The 22435-nt window shown below is 44.2% G+C and overlaps 1 protein-coding gene across 1 annotated transcript in view; it reads left to right on the forward strand.

The window, feature by feature from the left end:
- DDHD1 (DDHD domain containing 1) overlaps positions 1 to 22435 on the forward strand; it is a 72112-nt gene that overhangs the window by 40173 nt on the left and 9504 nt on the right. The window contains 4 exon segments of the mRNA XM_030452456.1: positions 863 to 969; positions 1128 to 1234; positions 15176 to 15441; positions 17384 to 17459. Coding sequence (XP_030308316.1) covers positions 863 to 969; positions 1128 to 1234; positions 15176 to 15441; positions 17384 to 17459 — 556 coding nt within the window.

The raw sequence follows: 22435 nt of genomic DNA on the forward strand, positions 1-22435 counted from the left end.
TTGAATGTCTCCAGTGAAGGAGACTCCACGACCCCCCTGGGCAGCCTGTTCCAGGGCTCTGTCACCCTTACAGGAAAAACATTTTTTCGAATATTCAACTTGAACCTCCTGTGCTCCAATTTACACCCATTACCCCTTGTCCTATCACTGGTCACCACTGAGAAGAGCCTAACTCCATCTCCATGACACTCACCCCTTACATATTTGAAAACATTGATGAGGTCACCCCTCAGTCTCCTTTTCTCCAAACTAAAGAGACCCAGCTCCCTCAGCCTTTCCTCATAAGGGAGATGTTCCACTCCCTTAATCATCTTAGTAGCTCTGCGCTGGACTCTTTCAAGCACTTCCCTGTCCTTCTTGAACTGAGGGGCCCAGAACTGGACACAATACTCCAGGTGCGGCCTCACCAATGCAGAATAGAGGGGGAGGAGAACCTCTCTTGACCTACTAACCACACCCTTTCTAATGCCCCCCAGGATGCCATTGGCCTTCTTGGCCACAAGGGCACATTGCTGGCTCATGGTCATCCTCTTGTCTACCAGGACCCCCAGGTCTCTTTCACCTACACTGCTCTCCAGCAGGTCAGCCCCCAACCTATACTGGGCCATCGTGTTGTTCTTCCCCAAATGCAAAACTCTACACTTCCCCTTGTTGAATTTCATCATGTTTCTCTCTGCCCAACTCTCCAGCCTGTCTAAGTCTCTCTGAATGGCAGCACAGCCTTCTGGTGTGTCAGCCACTCCTCCCAGCTTAGTGTCATCAGCAAACTTGCTGAGGGTACATTCTATACTCCATAAGAGCACTAATCACAGTCTTTAAGGAAACCTGTTCTCTCTCTCTTTTTTTATTTTTATTTTAATAGGATGCGAGACACTGCAAGAAAAGTAGAAGAAAAATATTTTTCCAATCTTGCAACACATGTTGAGTTTCTCCCTGTTGAATGGAGATCAAAACTTACCCTTGATGGAGGTAGGTGACTTCATTTATTAGTTCTCTCCTCTTCCAATAGTCTGCAAATTTGTCCCCAGAACTTGCAGGCTGTGTGTGCCTTGTTTGGATTTAGCTGTTCTGCTGCATGTAACTCAAGTCTCTGGGTTTTTTTTTTTTGGTTGGTTTTTGTTTTGCAGACACTGTGGACACCATTACTCCAGATAAAGTTCGAGGTTTAAGGGACATGCTGAACAGCAGTGCCATGGATATCATGTATTACACAAGCCCCCTGTACAGAGATGAAGTAAGTGTGGTTTGATGTGGTTTTTAGTAGAGCAGGGTAGAGAGGCTGAAAAAAAAATGGACTTAGGAGTAGGAGCAAAGTTGTCTTCTGAGAGATACTGTGTGAAGAAGTCTACCAGTGAGTTGCAAGTGTGTAATGGTCATGCATAGTAATCAAAATACAGAGTTTTAAGAGTAAAAAGGGTAGAGAAATAGCAAAAAGTACCATCAGCCTTATTTATTTACAGCAGCAATGCCTGTCTAAAATGAGTCTGTATCAGCATCTTAGAAATGGGAAGGTTTTTTACAGTGTTTTCATGCCTCTGCATATTCAGAGAAATGAGAGTCCACAGAGCTGAAATTCTTCATTTCTTGCAAAATCTTGGGATGTTTGTTGTTATCATTGGTGTTGGGTGGGATGGCAGCATGTGTAAACATGCTCAAGGCAGTTTTAGTCCCTTTGGGCACACTTGCCTTGCAGGAAAAGCAAGACAGCACTCAGTTACCTGTTTGTTAGGAGACTGTTCATAGAGTAGAAGTTCCCTTTTTACCTTGCCACATCTGTGTGGGCACATGGAAGCTTTAGTTTGTGTAACTGCAAAGGGGACCCCATTAATCAGAGGGTGGAAGCCTTGAATAAATGATAAATGAGCCTGTAAAACATGTACAGCACATCACCCCAAGAGCACACTTCCTCAGACTTCCAGGAAACCCCTGTGGAGGTTTAAGGGTTATAGAATCACAGAATCATTTTGATTGGAAAAGAACTTGAAGGTGATTGAGTCCAACCCTTCCCCAGCAGTGCCAAGGCCACCACTGCCCCATGTCCCTCATCCCCACATCTCCAGGGCTCTGAAACCCCTCCAGGGATGATGGGGACTCCAGCCCTGCCCTGGACACCCTAAGCCAGGGCATCACAACCCTTTCCAGGAAGAAATTTATCCCTAATATATAATCTAAACCTTCCCTGCCACAACTTGAGGCCATTTCCTCTTGTCCTATCACTTGCTTCTTGGTAGAAGAGACTGAGACCCACCTTGTTACCACCTCCTTCCAGGAGGATTACTTCTGTAGGAATTACAGGAAATCCTTCTGTATTGATTACATTATGTATTGAGTAAGGGTGATATTTTTCAGCCTTGGTGCTCTGTGCATGGTGGAGAGAGGAGAGACATTCAAAGTTGAGCAGGGGCTTTGGTGCAACGTTTCATTAAAATATGTATAAATCCTTCAGACTGTCAGTATAATTTTAAACCCTAGACTACCTAATAATACTCCTTTTTCTGGTAACATCAATGGTGGTGAGATTACTATGAGCCTTTGAAGCTTCCAACACTAGCAGTGGATGCACAGAAAGCTGTAACTGGGTGCTCAATATGCAGAGTTCATTGCTCAGGACTCCTGGGTTCTCCACTCTCTGTCACCTTTTTCTGTTTGTTGTGGAGCTGAGGCCAGAATGAACTTCTGTGGCAAGCAATGAAAACCTCACTGGCAGCATTAAAAATAGATATTTTTGTTTTAAAACTGCATTAGAGGTTTGGTATGTCTGTGAGCATCTTATGGCTGTGAGTGAGGTTCAGGTATGTTGGCCAACAGGGCATGAAAAACTGAATTTATTGCTCAGTAGGGCTGTAGTTTTGCAGGTATGTGTGACAAATAAAATGTGTGCTGTGGCTGAGCTTAAATCTGATTACAAAACAGTTAAATTGTTGGTTTTTTCAACTGAATCAAGTGACTTTGCTTGAAATGTTTGCTCCAATGCACAAGCTCATCATACCTTGCTGTAATCAGATGGCACTGATAACTCTCTGAACTTTCTCAAAGCAAAGGTGTACAGTTCAAATTGTGAATATTTGTCCTAAAAAGAAAGTGCTAGCACAAATGAGACATTAAAACCTTGAAGAACAGGTTTCTGAGATTGAGATTTGGGTTGGATTCAAGATGTTTGTGCTGCAGGTTTTGTTCTTGCTCATTCAGCTGCAGAGTTCCCATTCTGCCAGTGAGTTGTCAGGGTTCTGACTTCTTGTTTGACTCAGCTCACTTGGATAGGAGTTGTGTAAAGCTCATGGTCATTAAGTAGGTTTTATATAATTTTTCACCCTTTATTTGGCCTTTACCTACAGAAATGAGATTTGCTTTCCTTTGGAGTTTGGCTTGGTTTTTTTTCCCTCTACTCTTCCTTACCCCATTTCATTTTCTTGTGACCTAACTTGGTAGAGTTCAAACACCATAAAATCAAGTTGAGGATTCTTCTGGAAACTATTGGATTTTTCCCATGTTCACTTTAGAGTTCTTTCATGGCACTTTGTTTTGAGTGTTCATTCCAGCTCAGACATGAGCCTTGTCTTCCAGGTATTCACATCAGCACACATTGCTCTGAATCACTGTACCTGCTCCCCATTTCATCATGCTGAGATATTTCTTTTTGTGCTGTGGGCATCTTCAGTGTTTTCCATCCACAAGTTCTGAAAGTATCTCAAAAGGAGTTCAATAAACTCTGAAACACATGGAACAGTGGAGGAAATTCAGCCTAGAGAAGAGTAAAGCTGCTCTTCACAACACTCAACAATCCCAGAATCCCAGACTGGTTTGAGGTGGGAAAAGATTTTTTTCCCTTAAAGAGCAAAGCCATTTCCAATATGTGCATTGCTAAAATCTCTTTCTCATCAGGAAAGTGAAACCAAATTATTTCTCATCATAAGCAGGGAATGGGTCTCAATGCTCTGTGTCACAGGTTGATCTTAATGAGCTAATGATGGCACCTCAGTGAGTAACCATTTGAAAGAGGTTTCAAGAGTTGGACTTGATGATCTCTGAGGTCCCTTCCAACCCAGCCAATTCTATGATTCTATGAAAACTGCCTGTTAATTTTTTATTAACCCTTTATAAACTTCAAATATGATGTGTGACCAACAGAACTCAGCTTTTCCTTTCATAAACCTCGGTGGCACTTTATGGGTTGTGAGCTGTGCCCAGGGGGAAGCTCAGGGATTTCAGCTCCTTCTACTGGGAAATGAAAACCCTGCAGGTGAAGGGAAGTAATTGATAAGTGGGATTATCTTCCTGTCAGGTCTTCTAGAGGTATTCAAGGACCAGAGACATTGAAATCACCTCTTGATCAAGGGTTTTGCTGTTTTCTGTGAACCATGCACTGATCTGACAACAAAAAGCAGCAGAATCCCAGTGCAGCCAATCCCAGACTGCAGAATCCCAGAATGGTCTGGGTTGGAAAGGACCTTAAAAATCATTTATTCCCAAGACCCTGCCATGGTCAGGGACACCTCCAGGGGCACCTCCTGGAGCCCAGGTTGCTCCAAGCCCCATCCAACCTGGGCTGAGACACTGCCAGGGATGGGGCAGCCACAGCTTCTCTGGGAAACCTGGACCAGGGGCTCAGCACCCTCACACCAAACTATTTCTTCCTCACATCTCACCTCAATCTCCCCTCTTTCAGTTTGAAACTGTTCCCCCTCGTTGTTTCACTCCATGCCCTTGCAAAAAAACCCCAGAAACCTTTGATGTGAGTTTTCTTTCTACTTCCAAGGATTTTCCCCACATCTGTAAAAAATAATGTAACTTCTTAAATAATGTAGTTTAAATTCTTTACAGCTTTTAACCACTCTTTAAACAACTCCTCAGTGGATTTGCAAGCAGGTAGCCACGATCTTCTTACAGGGGTCAGCAGCTTTGTCAGATCAGCTTTCATGTGGGATGGCAGAGAGGTGTTTCAGAGGCAGCTGGCTTGTTCCAGGAGCATGGTGGGTGACCCCCTCTCTGATTTCAACTATTGTTTCTTCTGCAGCCCAGCAGAAAAATATCCAAAAGGTGCTTCTGACTTCTGACATGTCATGCAATACCAGAGAGGTATTAATAATTCAGGAACATCTCAGACAGTCTGGTCTCAGAGTTTGCTCAGGAGGATGTCTGCTGCCAACAGGTTCAGCTCTGGCTCTATGTGCATCATACTGGGCCTCATCTGGGCAGTGGTCCACACTGAGCAGACAGAATCCCTCTCTAAACACCACACAGATCATAAGGAAAAGCAATAAATGGGTATTTTGATGCACACCTGCCTATTTCTGAATGAATGAGCCCTTTCACTTTTTCATCCTGACCTTGGTAATATCATCGTGGGTTTTAGTGTCTGCAGTGGGTGACTTGGTTTCACATCTCTGTCACTGTAGCTTTATATTTCTTTAATAATAAATGGATGTAAGGGAGATTAAAAAGACTTAATTGATGGCTTGTAAATGGAGTGTTGTCACCTTCATTATATTGTTAAGTGTTTATTTTACTAATTTTCACTGTAGTTACTTGGAAGCTAATTGTGGTTATGTCAATTATTGATGTACATCTTGGCAGAAAATACCTTTGGTAAAGGATAAATATTATTTACCCCAAGATCTCTAAAAATGGAGTGCAGGTATTGCAATAGCCTTAGAAGATGAGTAGGGGATGTTCATGGATGACTTCTGAAGAGCAGGGAAACACAGTGGGTATTCAACATTTCCCACCAGATGAGGTCAGGAAATGAAGAATCCAGGAGCTGGGATGTGGTGGCTGTGGGCTTGGTGGTGCTGGAGGTTGTGAGAGGTTTTAGAAGACATGGAGAAATGCAGAATAATGCAACCAACCTGGCACTGCTCCCTTGGGCAGACTTCACTGTCTGCCTCACAGCAGCCTTGGTGCTTTGCTGTTGTACATATTAAAAAGGAGAATTAATGATGATACTACTGAAATTCAGGGCATGTATTAAATTACACTGGGGCTTTCATTTCTTTTTTGATATGAGGTTTTGCAATGGAAATGCCCTTCTCTTACCCACTTCCTCAGCAATAAAAGGCAGTTGGTTTGTGTGTGGATGAAAACAAGAGGGATGTGAAGCAGGAAATTTTTCACTGAGGTTATTTCAACACTTTTTTTCTTATTCTGTTGAACCAAGGAGCTGCTTGGCAACACTTTCATGGATTTCTTAACTCATTTTATTGCCCTTGAATGTATTCTCAACTTCATGAAAGAGATAGGTTGCTGGATCTGAACTTAAACTTAGTCTTGAACACAGTGACTTGGTTAGAAATGGGTTGGACTCAACTTTTCAGTAGGAAGAGTCACAAAGAGATACCAGAATCACAGAATTGGCTGGGTTGGAAGGGACCTCAGAGATCATCAAGTCCAACCCTTGATCCACTCCCACTGCAGTTCCCAGCCCATGGCACTCAAACAGAACACAAACAGAACTGGACAGATGCAGCCATTCCTATTTGTTCACACAACTAAGTATCCTTCTGGCCTCTCAGCTGTTGTTGTGACACTCTTCTGGCATCCACCAGTGATGCCATCAGGGAGTGTGACAACTGTTGTGTTCCAGAGGGTCAGCAGTCTCCCCATCTCTGCGCTGGGTGCTGGCATGTTCATGGGAAGCAAACACTCCTTGTCCTTGCTTTCGTGGTCCTTTACACAACCCATCCTTCAGCTGTGCATCTTCTGTTGACTTTTAAGCACCTTCTTCTACCTCCAGTTGGCTCACACACCTTTTTACTGCCTGCTGGCTGAATTCCAAGCAAGTTTGCACTTTGTCCTGAAGTTCTCTTGACATTTGGAGGGAGCTGCTCACAAAACTCACTGTTCCTTACATCTCCTTAAAATTCCTTTCCCATGAAGACTACAAAAACAGTCCTGCTATTCAAGCTGGAGGACAGCAAAGGTCAGGTTTCCTGCACTCCCTTTTCATATGTAGCTGTCTGGTGGGTTGGTTTTTCTTTTGGACTTCAAGCTGTTCATGGGAGAAGATTGTCCAGTGGGTGAGGGTCCTGTGGAGATGGCAGAGAGAAAGACTTTCTGAATCTTACAGCAGGAGAACAGTCAGAGCTGAGAGTGGTCTCAGAAGAAGAAAACCAGTCCAAGAGGGGCAAGGTTGCCTGTGACAGATCAAAGAGGTTGGGACTGGAGTGTTGTATCCACATTTTGGCAGCAAACATTGAAGATTTGAGCAAGAGCAATATGAGCTCTGCATTACTTCTCCATGCAGGGTGCCAGCCCAGGGGTGTCACACTCCTTGTGCTGTTGGAAAAACAAAACAAAACAAAAAATCCAATTTCTCCAATATTGAAGGTAAAATATCATTTTCTACCCTGGAACTTCTGGTATGAAAAGCTCCTTTGACCCCAGCTATCTGCCTGCTAGAATGAGCAAGGACTGAAGTTCTTCCTTCTGCCTGGACCTCCTTGGTGTGGGTCCAGGAGGTGTTGGGCCACTGTGCACACAGCCAGCTTCCTTCTGCTTTGCAAGAAAACAGACCTGCTTATTTACACTGCTGTCTCCCAAGGCTTCTTTTGCATCAGAGGAGGGATAAGCAGCTGTTTCGAGTGCTGGTGCCTGAGATTTAGAGGTCTGGGTGTTTTCCAGCTCAGCACAGGCTGCTCTGATGTTCTGCACACAAAGGCTTCAGCCAAGACAGCAGCTCTGGGTGTCTCACTGCTCACATGGTTACTTGCTCCCCATCCTGATCCAAGAGTTCAGGCTTACCCAATCCCCAAGAGATGATGAAAGTCCTTGATCCTTCTGCCTTTATTACCAGCCTGGCCACAGCTCCTTCTTCTGCCTGAGATGACAGTGATATCTCTGATCTGACTCAGATTCCCACCCCTTCCTGCCAGGATTCCTGAATGAGGGGACTGGGATGTTATTTTTTGACTTCTTGGAAACCATACACCGAGCAGGCATGTAACTGGAAAGGAGAGGGGATTATTTTTTTGGCCTGATCAGGTCCAGCAGTGCTGCTCTTTGGTTGACAGTCTGGCTTTTGGCTTCTTCCCCTGAAATTTCCCTGCTGTCACACCAGCTCCCCATGAACGTGCAGAACTGTTCCTTGTTCTGCTTTAATTTGGTTTGTGAAGGCTGTAGAGCATTTAACCTCAGTTTGTCAGAGTATAAGCTGCTGACTTGCTGAGCAACTTGATCCTATGGGCTTTCTGTTTATTGGCAAAGCTTCAGCTGATAAAGGGGGAGCTTCAGGCACCTGGTAATCCATTTCCTTTTCATGAAGCAAAAATGAAACACGTTTTCAGAAGAGCTTCCCAAGGGAGCAGCACCTGTACCACATCTGCTCAGTTGTTTGATGGGTTTTTTTCTCTATTTACTCTTTTAACTGTTGGAAATCAAGTTTCTCCCTTATCCTTTGGGATCAGACTAGAACATGTAGGAAACTCATCCATTTCTTGGATGCTGCTCTTTCAGACTGTGTCTAAGGCTGTGTCTCCATTGCCTGTGCTTCTGCCAGGTCTGAAAATGTATTAGGACATCAGGACTCTTTCCCCAGCCTGAAAATTGCAGGAGGCTTTGTGTGCCTGATTGTGACTTGCCATAAAATTAATCATGGAAATTTGATTGCATTGAAGGCATTGCAGAAGCATTGCAAAGCCCTGGTTTATTTGTATTTCATTTTCTCTGGGTACCTGATGAGTATTTGCAGTGCTACAAGCATTTTAAATCTACAGTAAACATGTGCACTGCACTGTACTTAGGAAACTTTTTTTCCCCCTAAAAATCAGAACAAGGAGAAAGGACTTCTGTGGGGAAGAAAATAGCAACAGTGGAGGAATTTCTGCACCTTCCATTCACGTCATGCAGTGTCCTCAGGCAGCTGCTGAAATGCTGCTGTGGTAGAAAGGTCAGCTGGGAGGAAGGGATTGGATGTGGATATTATTATTTTTTTAAGAAATCAGAAGTGTTGCCTTTTTTGGGGTGGTTTGATCTGTCCAGTAACAGGCACATAAATGTGTTCCACTAAACTGTCCCTCCTGGAAGAGCAGAGGGTGATGGAGCAGGCAGCAGATTAGAATCATAGAATCATAGAACTGGCTGGGTTGGAAGGGACCTCAGAGATCCTCAAGTCCAACCCTTGATCCACTCCCACTGGAGTTCCCAGCCCATGGCACTCAGTGCCACATCCAGGCTCTTTGGAAATATCTCCAGACACAGAGAATCCACTACTTCCCTGGGCAGCCCATTCCAATGTCTGATCACCCTCTCCAGAAAGAAATTCTTTCTCATCTCCAACCTAAACCTCCCCTGGCACAACTTGAGACCCTGCCCTCTTGTCTTGCTGAGAGTTGCCTGGGAAAAGAGCCCAACCCCCCCTGGCTCCAACCTCCTTTCAGGGAGTTGGAGAGAGTGATGAGGTCTCCCCTGAGCCTCCTCTTCTCCAGCCTCAACACCCCCAGCTCCCTCAGCCCTTCCTCACAGGAATTCTGCTGGATCCCTTCACCAGCCTGGTTGCCTCCTTTGGACCCGCTCCAGGACCTCAATCTCCTTCCTGAACTGAGGGGCCCAGAACTGGACACAGTAATCAGCAATCAGAGCAGCTGCACAGAGGGAAAAAAAAACCCTGACTAGGTCAGCTCCTGCCCCATTCATTCTTTTGTGAGATATTTGAGCTTGTTTAGACTGGGGGGAAGCCTTAGAAGATGGTTAATGTAGGTTGGGCAAAAATTCAAGGAAACTTTTCCTTTTTTGTAGGGAAAGCCCTGCTGGGGGGATGCCAAAGAGCATCACTGCTGGGGGGAGGCTGGAGAACCAGCTCTTTGTGAGCAATCCCACTGGTCCCCAAAATACTGTGGGAACTGAGAGGGAGGAGGCAAGAGGGGAGATGGAAAGAGGGGTCTGGTTGTGTTGTATTCCCTTATTAGATTTTTGGTTTGTTTTTTTTTTCCCCCTGGATGATTCCTGCTTTCCTGTTTTCAGGCAGAAACAGCAGGTGTTTCCTAAGCATAGAGTAGATCCCATAGATGGAGGCTTGGGGTTGGCAGAAGTACCAGGGAAATGAGAGGGGAAAGAGCTCCGTTAATCAGGAAGCCCTTGGATGTAGGTGCAGTGTGAACAGGAGAAGCTCTCAGCAAGCTCTGGGTGAGCAAGAAAGACAAGCTTTGGATTAGAAAAAAAAAAATCACCTCTTAAAAAGTTGGTTTTAGTTACAGTGATGCCATCTAGGAGAGACAATTTGATAGGTAGTTGTGTATTTCACATTTAATGTCACTGATTTTAAAAAATACAGAACCCATTGGTGTTCAGAGAAGGTATTTTCCTGTGGATGTTAGGATAACATTAGGATGTTAGGATGTTATTGATAGGAAGCTGAACATGAGCCAGCAGTGTGCCCAGGTGGCCAAGAAGGCCAATGGCATCCTGGGCTGGCTCAGGAACAGCGTGGCCAGCAGGTCCAGGGAAGGGATTCTGCCCCTGTGCTCAGCCCTGGTGAGGCCACAGCTTGAGTCCTGTGTCCAGTTCTGGGCCCCTCAGCTCAGGAAGGAGATTGAGGTGCTGGAGCAGGTCCAGAGAAGAGCAAGGAGGCTGTGAAGGCATCCAGCACAAGTCCTGTGAGGAAGGGCTGAGGGAGCTGGGGGTGTTGAGGCTGGAGAAGAGGAGGCTCAGGGGAGACCTCATCACTCTCTCCAACTCCCTGAAAGGAGGTTGGAGCCAGGGGGGGTTGGGCTCTTTTCCCAGGCAACTCTCAGCAAGACAAGAGGGCAGGGTCTCAAGTTGTGCCAGGGGAGGTTTAGGTTGGAGATTAGAAAGAATTTCTTTCTGGAGAGGGTGATCAGGCATTGGAATGGGCTGCCCAGGGAAGTAGTGGATTCTCCGTGTCTGGAGATCTTTCCAAAGAGCCTGGATGTGGCACTGAGTGCCATGGACTGGGAACTGCAGTGGGAGTGGATCAAGGGTTGGACTTGATGATCTCTGAGGTCCCTTCCAACCCAGCCAATTCTATGATTCTATGATTCTATGATAAATATCATGCTGTAACTACAAAAGAGATTTGAAAGCATTTCATGTTACATTTGCTGGACTGCAGCCCTTTTCAAACCAAGCTTTTCTTTTACAAGTGAGAACATTGTATGCTTTCTAAGACCTAAGAAAGCAAGTCAAGATTAAATATTATCTTAACTTCATCTCCTGCTTAACCAAATAGTTTTGTTAGCTGGGGCTAAAATTAATATTTTTGTTTCTTCCTCTATGCCAAAAGATTCAGTTTCTAGTCTTAGTACTGATACAGAATTGTTGGCAAGATACAGACATCTGCAAGTGCTTGGTGCAGGTGGAGGATTTCTGGTTTTGTCAAACCAGACCATTCATAGTATCTGAAAACCTGCAGGTTTTATTACAGCAGACCCCATCTACTCTACATTTAAGTCAAGTAACCAGATTCAGAGTTTAGAACAATCTCAAGCAGGTGATTTAGTTGAATTAAGTGCTCTGCTCTGCAAATTTCCAAATGTGCAGCTATTTGGAAATCCACACTTAGCTGCTGGTTTATTGGGTTTTTATGCCTAACTTCTCAGTAAGAGCATGTTTTTAAGGAGCAGAACAACTAAAAATGAGGTGGGACTCCATGTCCAGTGAAGAATTTACAAGAATATTCTGATTTATGTTCCTAGATGGCAAGAGAACAAGAGCTTTATAATGAAATACCATGATGAAGATTACTTATCCAGTGGGTAACTATGGGCTGTGGGGATGATTGGCATAATCCCACCCTTTCTGGAAGATACCTGCTTTTCCAGGGAGACAGGGTGTGCAGGAAAATGGGGTACAGGAGGGTACAGGGTTGTTGAGCAAGTTGGGCAGGACATCAGGAGCATTGGTTTTATGTCACAAGAAACCAAGGGCAGCAGATGAGTTGTTGTGTGTCTCACTTTTCCCTCCAGAGGAAAAAAATGGGGACACAGATATATTAAGAGAGCTTAATTAGGATTTTTTTTAAAAAAAAAAAAAAACAAGATGGCATTGCTCATCTCCCTGCTGGACTGACAGGGATCCTGGAAGCTGTGAGGAGTCCAGCACTACTTTTCTTGGCATTTTTTTTTTAATGTTGCCAGCTCTGAAAGCTGAAGGCAGTGCTTCAGCCATTGTGTGGCTGGGTTAGGGTCCCTGCTGATGTCCCCCATGGCAGGACAATGTGTGGTGGCTCCTTTTGGAGGGTACCATGGCAGCCAGCCATGCAAACTGTTGGGAATCAGCATTCCCTCATTTCATAGAATCATAGAACTGGCTGGGTTTGAAGGGACCTCAGAGATCATCAAGTCCAACCCTTGATCCACTCCCACTGCAGTTCCCAGCCCATGGCACTCAGTGCCACATCCAGGCTCTTTGGAAAGATCTCCAGACACGGAGAATCCACTACTTCCCTGGGCAGCCCATTCCAATGCCTGATCACCCTCTCCAGAAAGAAATTCTTTCTCATCTCCAACCTAAACCTCCCCTGGCACAACTTGAGACCCTGCCCTCTTGTCTTGCTGAGAGTTGCCTGGGAAAAGAGCCCAACCCCCCCCTGGCTCCAACCTCCTTTCAGGGAGTTGGAGAGAGTGATGAGGTCTCCCCTGAGCCTCCTCTTCTCCAGCCTCAACACCCCCAGCTCCCTCAGCCCTTCCTCACAGGACTTGTGCTGGATCCCTTCACAGCCTCCTTGCTCTTCTCTGGACCTGCTCCAGCACCTCAATCTCCTTCCTGAGCTGAGGGGCCCAGAACTGGACACAGGACTCAAGCTGTGGCCTCCCCAGGGCTGAGCACAGGGGCAGAATCCCTTCCCTGGACCTGCTGGCCACGCTGTTCCTGATCCAGGCCAGGATGCCATTGGCCTTCTTGGCCACCTGGGCACACTGCTGCCTCCTATTCAGCTTCCTGGCAATCCAGACTCCAAGGTCCCTCTCTGTTTGGCTGCTCTCCAGCCACTCTGTCCCAGCCTGTAGCACTACATGGGGTTGTTGTGGCCAAAGTGCAGCTCCTGGCAGGAATCCCGCACAACCCTTCGATTTCAGCAGATCTCCCCTATTTCCTTCTGGGTTTGTTTTTTTTTTTTTTTAAATCAAAACTTTTTGAAATGGAGAAAATTCCAGCATCAAAGCTAGTCTTGATTTTTGCTTTCAGCTCCAACTCTTACTAAAACCCTCTGTCTGTTTGTGTCTGCAAGTAGTGCCCAAAGTTTGGATAGAGCCAAATGCAAGAAGCAATCCAAGAGACTTGAAAATGGGAATGATGATGCCTCCTCCTCTGAGCTGTTGCTCATCATTTCACAGGGCTTTAGGCATCAGGTTTGTTTTGTGGGTTCTCTCTCAGTAAAATGTGTATGAAACACTGACAGTCCTAGTGCCATTCATATTTATATTCAGTAATCATTCCGACTCTTGAAAAATCATGTTCAAATTACATGTTCTAGAGCTTTAATTTCCTCTTGCTAACAAGGGAATGATTTGCAAATTCTTGTTTGTCCTCCTCTGTGCCAGAGCCTGGAAGCACTGCTCAGTTATTACACTGAGTTTCACAAGCAAAGGTGCCTCTTTTTATTTTGTCTGGTTCCTCAATCTCCTGGCTTTCAAAGTACAAAACATTTTCTGTGGATATGAACATTTTTAAGCACCTGTGCCCTAGAGTGGGATTTCAAGCAGGTAAGCCTCTCAGGGCTTCATTTAACATGGAACCAATATATATTGATTTCAAATATAGTGTAGGATTAGCCAACAGTCTCTGAGAATGTGTTGCATTCCTTTTTTCCCCCCAGAAAAACCCTCCAAGAAACCTGTAGCCCAAAAATGCTTTTCCTTAGCATTGATTATATCAAATGTCTAAATCCAGGCTCTGCCTGTCTCATTTCTCTGTTTTCTTCTCCTTTATCTTCCTTTTTGCCTGAAATGAGGCTTTTTATCCTCTAGTGGCATCATTTCATTCTGATTTTTTCAGAAAAAGAGGTGCAGGATGGAAGGAAAGGAAGGACAGAAAGCTGCATCTCCTTGTAGGCAAGTAGTGGGGCAGAATCATGAAAGATTTGCTGAGTTCAGATGTGCCTTACAGAGATCCAAAAGCAATTTGAGGATATATTCCCAGAGAACCCATTTAGGCTGTCCCTGAAATATCTTGAGTGGATTTATCTTGCAATGAGGTAGGAGTGCCACTGCTTAACTTTGATAAATGGAGAAGAGGGAGTGTGACCTCTCTAGGGTTGTGTGCCCAGCTCATGGCAAAGATGTGAATTGAATCCAGATCATGTGGCACTGAAACAGGCTGCCCAGGGCAGGGCTGGAGTCCCCATCATCTCTGAAGGGGTTTCAGAGCCCTGGAGATGTGGGGATGAGGGACATGGGGCAGTGGTGGCCTTGGCACTGCTGGGTTATGGTTGGACTTGAGGATCTGAAAGGTGTTTTCCAACCCAAATGATTCTGTAATTCTATGTGTGGCTCAGGCTTCTTCCAGCCTCCCTAGGTTTAAAAAGGAGGTGACACAGGAGAAATTTCAGTGCTGTAAAAAGGTGGAGAAACAACCAATAAGGAAAATAAAATTTAATATTAGTCACTGTTGAGCTAATGGACCACTCACTGCTGGTAACCAAGCCCCTTGCTACTGCTCACCTCAGAGGCTGCTGCTGAGGATTTCAAGCACAGCTCTCATCTGTTTAAGGGGTGATTTCAATTTAATGCCTTGGGCTGTGTAGTGTAGCACTTCTAGGGTCACCACATGTCCCTTTTAGAAGCTGCTGCTGAGTTCAGAGGAGACAGATGAACCACTGGAGTCAGTGCCAGGTAACCAAACCTTTGCTGCTGGCCATAAGATTTTGCTCATCACCCCAGCTTAAGTGGGCAGATGCTCATCCTAGATGCATCTCCTGGGGAGATTCTGATTGAACACAAGTGGAAAGTGTTTCCCCATGAGGACAGTCAGACCTTGGAATGGTCTCCCAGGGGAAGGGGTGGATTCCCCCACTCTGGAAAGTTGGAAGTCTCAGCTCCAGGGGGTGCTGAGACATCTCAGAGAAACAAGAAGATGAGAAGGGTTGGAGCAGATGGGCCTTGGGGTCCCTTCCAGCCTGACACTCTGTGATTCTTGAGAAAAGAGTGTAGTACACAAACACCTGAACATGAACAGGAATGAGAAGATGTTGATACTAAATTTTCTTTCCTTTTCCTTCTTGCAACAGCTGGTGAAGGGGCTGCAGCAGGAGCTGAACCGGCTCTACACGCTCTTCTGCTCCCGGAATCCAGAGTTTGAGGAGAAAGGAGGGAAAGTCTCAATTGTGTCCCATTCCCTGGGCTGTGTCATCACCTATGACATTATGACTGGCTGGAACCCAGTCAGGCTGTATGAACAGTTGCTGCAGAAAGAGGAGGAGGAGGAACTTGAAGACCGTTGGATGAGCTATGAGGAGCAACATTTACTTGAGGAACTTTACATCACTAGACAACGGTAATGCACCCACTTCTGGGTTCTAAAGAAAACCACATCCTTAGATGGGGCTCTTTAAGTGTCTTCAGAATTCACTATATCTGTTATCTTTGGTGGTGATGGATAGCAGTGGTAAATCCCAAATGCAGGACACAGGGAGCTGCCAGGAGCTCTGAATCCACATCCGACAGGCTGTACCAGAACCAAGCAAGTAGCTCCTGCTCACTGACCACAGATCATCACTTGGGGGTGGGCTGTGAGCTTGTAATACTGAGAACCTGGGCAGTGAAATTCCTGAGTTTCTGGAGGAAAATGAGGAGTTTTCTGCTTGGCTCAACTCCACCAGCTGGATACAGATGCTGTAAATGCTGTGATGGGTTTATGGGGTTGCTGCTTTGCAGTGGATAATTTAGAAATGTCACCTAGAAATGTCCATGCTGTTGGGTGTGACAAGCAGGATCTTGGTTTCAGCACCTTGCAAGTGTTTGTAGGGATTCTCAGTGTCAGGGAACTTTGAAGATCATTGTGATGATTCCACAGGGTTAAGGTGACTTCCCATCCAAACCTGGCTACCAAAGTGCCACAAGCCACCATAGAGAATGTAGTCATAGTAGCTTAAGCTTTAACCTTTCAAATGAGGTGAGGATAAATTATGACCACTGATCTTTTTGGTTCCTTCTGGAAACCTATCTTATAGTTTTGGCAGTACTTTGGAAGCATTAATACAGCATCAGAGCTCCTGCAGGGCTTGAATTAGGTGTAATTAGGGCTGGGTGCAGGACATTCCTGCAGATGAAGTGCAATCTTTCTGAGAGAAATGAAGAAAGAAACTTAATGAAGCTGTCTAGTGGTAAGATGACCCTTCAGGCCCATCACTAGGATGTGATTAGGGAAAAATTACTGTTTTCACACTCATGCTTAAGCTCCTTAGGCATCCTCTGAAGAGCTTGAGGTTACATCCCCAGTAATGAATTATTTGATACGGGCACTTCTGTACAGATCAAGTGTCTCTCCCATTTCAGGAGCCATCTTAGTGCAGTTCACTCTGAAATGACAGAAAACATGCTGCTGACATCCCATAACTTCTGGATTTCTAGTGTCTTAAGGGTGGCAAACACACAGTGGATGAATATTCCACAGTGCAGAGTGACACACGGACAGCACCTGAGGTTGGGTGTTGGAACCCTTGGACAGCAATCCAGGAGAGTCAAGAACTCTCCATGCCTTCTTTCTTAAGACTGAATTGTGCTCATTAAAGCCTATAAATGCTCTTAGGGAAATTTCAGCTCTGGGCTTGTTTCTTGCTAATCAGAGGTTAAGCTTAATGAATCTGTCAACATTGATGCTTTTGTGGAACTTGAGGAGATGATGTTTTCCTGCTCTGATGAGGGCATAATGGTCCAGTGCTGGGGCTGGGGGCTGTTTTACCAGTGCATATGAGTACTTTATACTATAGCTGCTTTTTTAATTCAGACTTAGTAGAAGTTAACAACCTTTTTTAGTGATAGTTGGAAAGGTGGGATTCTGTCCTCTGGGTATTTTACCACTACATATAATTCTCTAATGCTTTTCCCTGGAGGTTCCTTTGACTCTGTTGGTTGTTTGGGGTTTTCTGTTTGTTTGGTTTGTTTTCATAAAATAAAATAAAACAAGTGATTTGGCCAATAAACCACCAAGGAAACAGGAGGTGAGTCACTGGCTCCTGAGGAAAGGAGGGTTGGCAACTGCTTGGGGTGGTGAATGAACAAACTGTCACATCTTGATTGATTCTTTCTGTGGTCAGAGAAACAGAATTTCACATGCATTGATTCTTAATCCATTGGGCTGCCTCTAAGAAATACTGACACCATCACTCTCTCTTCCCAGCAGACAAAACTGTTGGACCCTACAGGAATGCCTGTTTGGATCAGAGAGGTTAAGGCTGCATTTTTTATTGGATCTCAGAAAGATCTCTATTTTCTAGGTTGAGAGAGATAGAAGAGAGGTTACATGGGTTAAAGGCATCCACCATATCAAAACCACCTGTCTTAAAATTTAAGGTATGTATGTTCAAGAGGTTTTTACTGAATTTTCTACTTGCTGTAAAAATACCTCTGCCCTGTGAGCTATTCTACTTACAGCTTTTTTTCATGTCCCTAGACATGATGTTGGTGGAAGTATTGGTTGAAATGCCTGTACATGTGTGTAAACATGTTCTTGTATTCATATATGATAATTTATTACAACTTTATTTGCTTATCTCTAAATATATAAAGCTGCAGATGGTTAATGCATTGCACACATGTACAACTATGTGGGAAGGCAAAAGCCATTGGCAAATTACATTAATCACTTACCTTAAATAATTTCTACTTCTTTGACTAATCCATTTTCCTTGGGGACTTCTTCTGACATGTCACACTACTGAGCAAATCTGATTGAATTTCCTCCAGCAGTGGATTTTCCTTCCAAATTACACTGGCTTGACAGCACAAGTTGCTATTAGTCTCCTGAAATAGATTGCTTGCTAGTCAGCTGTATAAATTGCTACAATTTCATATCATTAGGAAAAGGCATTTTCTGGCTTCTTGGTGGGATGTGCAACACTTTCTTGTTGCTTGACAGTATCCTGAAATATTAAACTATAAAAATGTGACATGATGGATGGGAAGGAAATAGATTATTGTTTCTTAACTTGCCATTTTTCTTTCCTTCTGAGTTCCAAATGACTCCTAGAAGCCAAGGTCAGTCTTGAGCCATAAAAAAGAGGAAACTAACTGTAATTCAATTTGTCATAGCCTTCTCTTTTTCATCACTGTTTAAAAGTGTCTGTTGTGCTATTATCTCTGCCATCAAGGAAGCTGGAGCCAGGCTGATACTCCTCCAGCTCTGTGAAAGATGATTCTTCACTCAGTTGTGTTTAACAGATGCTTTTTAGAGAAAGGAGGGGGGAAAAAAAGGGGTAAGAAAAGAGGGCTGGATCAGTCCAAATTACTGCTAGGTAATCTTCCATTGCAGTACATCATTTTTTCATCTTTATTGGAAAGAAGATGTTTTGTTTCTGTGAAGCTTTACACTGGGACCCCTGAGACAGAGCTCCAAGGACAGAGAGAGGCTTCCATGAAGGTGATGGCCAAGTGCTTCTGCCAAGGGGAATTTCAACAGGAGGATTGAAAGATGATTGACATCAGCCAGGCCCTCTTAATTAGGGTGATTAGCTTGTTGAAAGACAAGGAACTGCTTTTGTAGGTGCTACCTGCATCCTGGCTGTTCATGACAGACCAGAACTTTGGTTAGATCATGAGTGCTGTTCACCAGAACCTGGTTTAATTCTGCAGTAAACTTATGCACTGGTCTTCCAAGTATTCTTAGGAAACTTTTTTTCCCCCTAAAAATCAGAACAAGGAGAAAGGACTTTCTGTGGGAAGAAAATAGCAACAGTGGAGGAATTTCTGCACTTCCATTCACATCATGCAGTGTCCTCAGGCAGCTGCTGAAATGCTGCTGTGTAGAAAGGTCAGCTGGGGAGGAAGGGATTGGATGTGGCTATTTTTTTGAAAGAAATCAAGAAGTGTTACCTTTTTTGGGGTGGTTTGATCTGTCCAGTAACAGGCACAATTACTTTGGTCTGTGCCAATGCAGGACACTTGGTCTTTGGTTTCCTTAAGCTGCATTATTACAGGAATGGGTACAGCTGTAATGAAAATGAGTACAGCTATGATGAAAAATGGGTACGCTATAATGAAAATGGGTAGCCACTGCTGATGTGTTGCCTCTTTCATGAACTGAGCAAATGCCAGGGGTGGAAGAGGAGTCACTGCTCCTAAATTAAGCAGAGCTACACATGGTTGATGCAGAGCAAGCACAGCAGTGGCTTTTGGCAAGACAAGCCAGAAGAATAAATAGAGCAGCTACTTGGATGGTATCTAATATTAGAGAAATGATCTGTGTTTGATGGACCCTTTGGGGAGAAAAAAACCCTGAATATATGGAGTCTCTTGAACTCTAATAATGTATTGGACAAGGCATCAGAATGAGAACTTGAGGATGAGGTATCTTTGTAGCATGCTCTCCTCTGCCTCTTCTCAGATGGGACTGTTCAGTAAACTGCTAAATGGTGAGGACCTGAGTAGGTTAAAAGCAAAGGCAACACCCCATTGTAAAAGTAAATCTTAGATGTGCACCCTTCTCCCTCCCAGCTGTGTGGGAGGAGCTGAAGTTCAATGCCAACAGGGGATGAAGAACATGAAACAATGGGGGACAGTGTGAAAATTCCCTCTTTATGACTTTGGGACATTTTGAGGAAAGCCCCAGCCTGGTCAAAGTCTTCAATGGTCAAAGTCCATTCAATGGTCAAAGTCTTCAGTGCTGAGTGTGGAGGAACCGTGACTATTTTACCTCAAAGTTCCTCACTGTTTTACCTAAAAATTTGGGACCTCAAACCTCTTTGGAAGCACCAGGTGATTCCCAGAGCTTTCCAAGAAATTAATTTATTTTGGGGGTTGGGCTCTTTTCCCAGGCAACTCTCAGCAAGACAAGAGGGCAGGGTCTCAAGTTGTGCCAGAGGAGGTTTAGGTTGGAGATTAGAAAGAATTTCTTTCTGGAGAGGGTGATCAGGCATTGGAATGGGCTGCCCAGGGAAGTAGTGGATTCTCCGTGTCTGGAGATCTTTCCAAAGAGCCTGGATGTGGCACTGAGTGCCATGGGCTGGGAACTGCAGTGGGAGTGGATCAAGGGTTGGACTTGATGATCTCTGAGGTCCCTTCCAACCCAGCCAATTCTATGATTCTATGATTCTATGATTTGCAATCCCTATGGGGAAGAGGAGGGCAGGGTGTACTGCAGTTGCTAAGAAGTTCATTAAAATCTGGATTTGATGATGTGTTGGCCCAAAATGCTTTTCAGGATTCCTTAGCACTTCTCATTCAGCCAGGGTCACAGAAATTCTTCTTGGAAGTGGCTCCAGCTTGTACTTGAACTTGTGGTTTCTCTGCAGCAGCATCTGACAGTCATGTCAAAGTTGATAACAACTCTCATGAATTATTTATGAGATACAAATTTTCCACATGCACAGGAACCTTGAGAGCTTCAGGGGATGCTGATATGCAGCCTTATCTGAGAGGAAAAAGCCTTTAAACTGAACACAGAAATGTGCCATGGTAGCTCACCAGACAGTGACCCAGTTAATTTCCCTGTTTAATGCTGGTGTAAGAGTCTGTTCTCCTTGTCTGCCAAGGCTGCAGAACACTCCAGGCTGCTGGAACAAGGAGAGGCTGCTGCACAGATCTGTATTTCCTCACTCTGGGAGGATGTTTGGGATCCTCCAGGCTGAAAGGCAGCACAGAAACATAAATTGTAATCATCTTCTATCTCAACATCACCACTAAAGATGGTCATTTGCCCCCTACACTACTCTGCACAGAAGAGCTGTGCTGCCTCTCTTCTGGTGGCTAATTCAGCTTTTTTTTTTTTGGTTTTTTTTTAATTCTAAAAATACTGCAGTCTCAAATGGATGACTGTTTGGCTCAGCTTCTGCTTAAAATAAGATTAAATTCATTAAGTCTTCTTTTTATGAATCATAACCAGGAGAAAAGTACTATCCTGAAATGTCATCATCTTAAACATTTCCTCTCCACTGTTAAACATGCCCAGGAGTGTATGTGAAGTGCCCCACTCCTGCTTTTAGGAGAAACACCAAAATTAATGAATGTTTTCTAAAAGATTTTAGTCCTCAATTCCCAGTAGGTTTCATGGCTCAGCACTCTTCTATTCAGCCACTCTACAAAAGTGCTGACAGTCTGATGGCTGCAATTTAAAGTACTTCATTTTGGAAAGGCTTACTTTTTATTTTAAGCATTCCCTGCTTTGGTGTTGATCTGGTGCCCCCTGTTAAGGTACCCACCAGTTGGTACTTTGTCTTCAAGCACTTCAGAGCTGAAGGGCCTTGTTCAGAAGCTTGTGAATGTAAAAAAAAAATAGATTGCAAAGAACAGTGCCCTGCAAGAAGAAAACACCTGTCTGTGGGATCTGTTAATCTGGTATTTACCAACAGAAACACTGGGACAAAAGCCATGTACCACCTAACTGCTGAAGCTGTTTATTTTTTATTTTATATTTTATTTTTTGATATTTTTGCCTGGTCTGTACTTGCCTAAGGTAATTTCATGAAAACATCTGCTGGCAAGAATTAATTGGCAGTCACTTGCTCATTTCTTCCTGAAGCAGAAAGACAAATTGGGTCCTCCAGGCACTCCCAGCAGGAATATCAGATAGTTGGGGCTAAAGGTTATTTATTCAGTTTAAAGGACTGCACTGCCAATATCTGTTGCTATTGTATTTAAAGATGAGAAAGCTTTTTCTCCAACCTGCACAAACCTGGACACTGATAATAAGAAAGAGCAGCAGCCTTGCAGTTAACTGGAGTGACAATGTAGGTGACAGAGCAGGCTGTGAATGGCTTTGCTAAAGACCTAAATAATTTATTTTTCCCCACTGGATTGGGACTTGCTTATTCTTTTGGAAGGAGGAGGTTGGATAGCAGTGCCAAGTCAGAGGAGGAGGAATGTTTTGTGCAGTGCTGGAATCTGGTAAATGAAATGGGCCTTTATTTCCCCAACCTCACTCCATGGGCTGACATACAACGAAGGCATGTGGGAATCCAAGGGTCCTCCACATGCAAGAACACAGTGGTTTCTTTGCCTGGTTAAGCAGCAGCACACAGGATTTTCTCAGCTGTAGTGCCCTGAAAACTGGGGTTTACTGTTGGGAAAGTTAGAGTGAATCATGGAATTGTTTTGTGTGGAAAAGACCTTTCAGATCGAGTCCAGCCAAAGGTGAAGTGAAGGTGTGATAATGGTAAACTTTATTTTTGTTGTCTAGGAAAATACTCTAAAGGTTAAAAAATTAATTTCAAATTAAGAAAATATGACAGGGTTTTATATTTGATGTTTCTAGGAGATGATGTCTAAGTGTGGGTAATGGGATACAAAGCCATTCACCTCTAGCTCAAAGAATCAGAGAATAATTGGGGTTGTCA

Source organism: Calypte anna, chromosome 5A (genome assembly GCF_003957555.1).
Source record: "Calypte anna isolate BGI_N300 chromosome 5A, bCalAnn1_v1.p, whole genome shotgun sequence".
Lineage (NCBI taxonomy): Eukaryota > Metazoa > Chordata > Aves > Apodiformes > Trochilidae > Calypte > Calypte anna.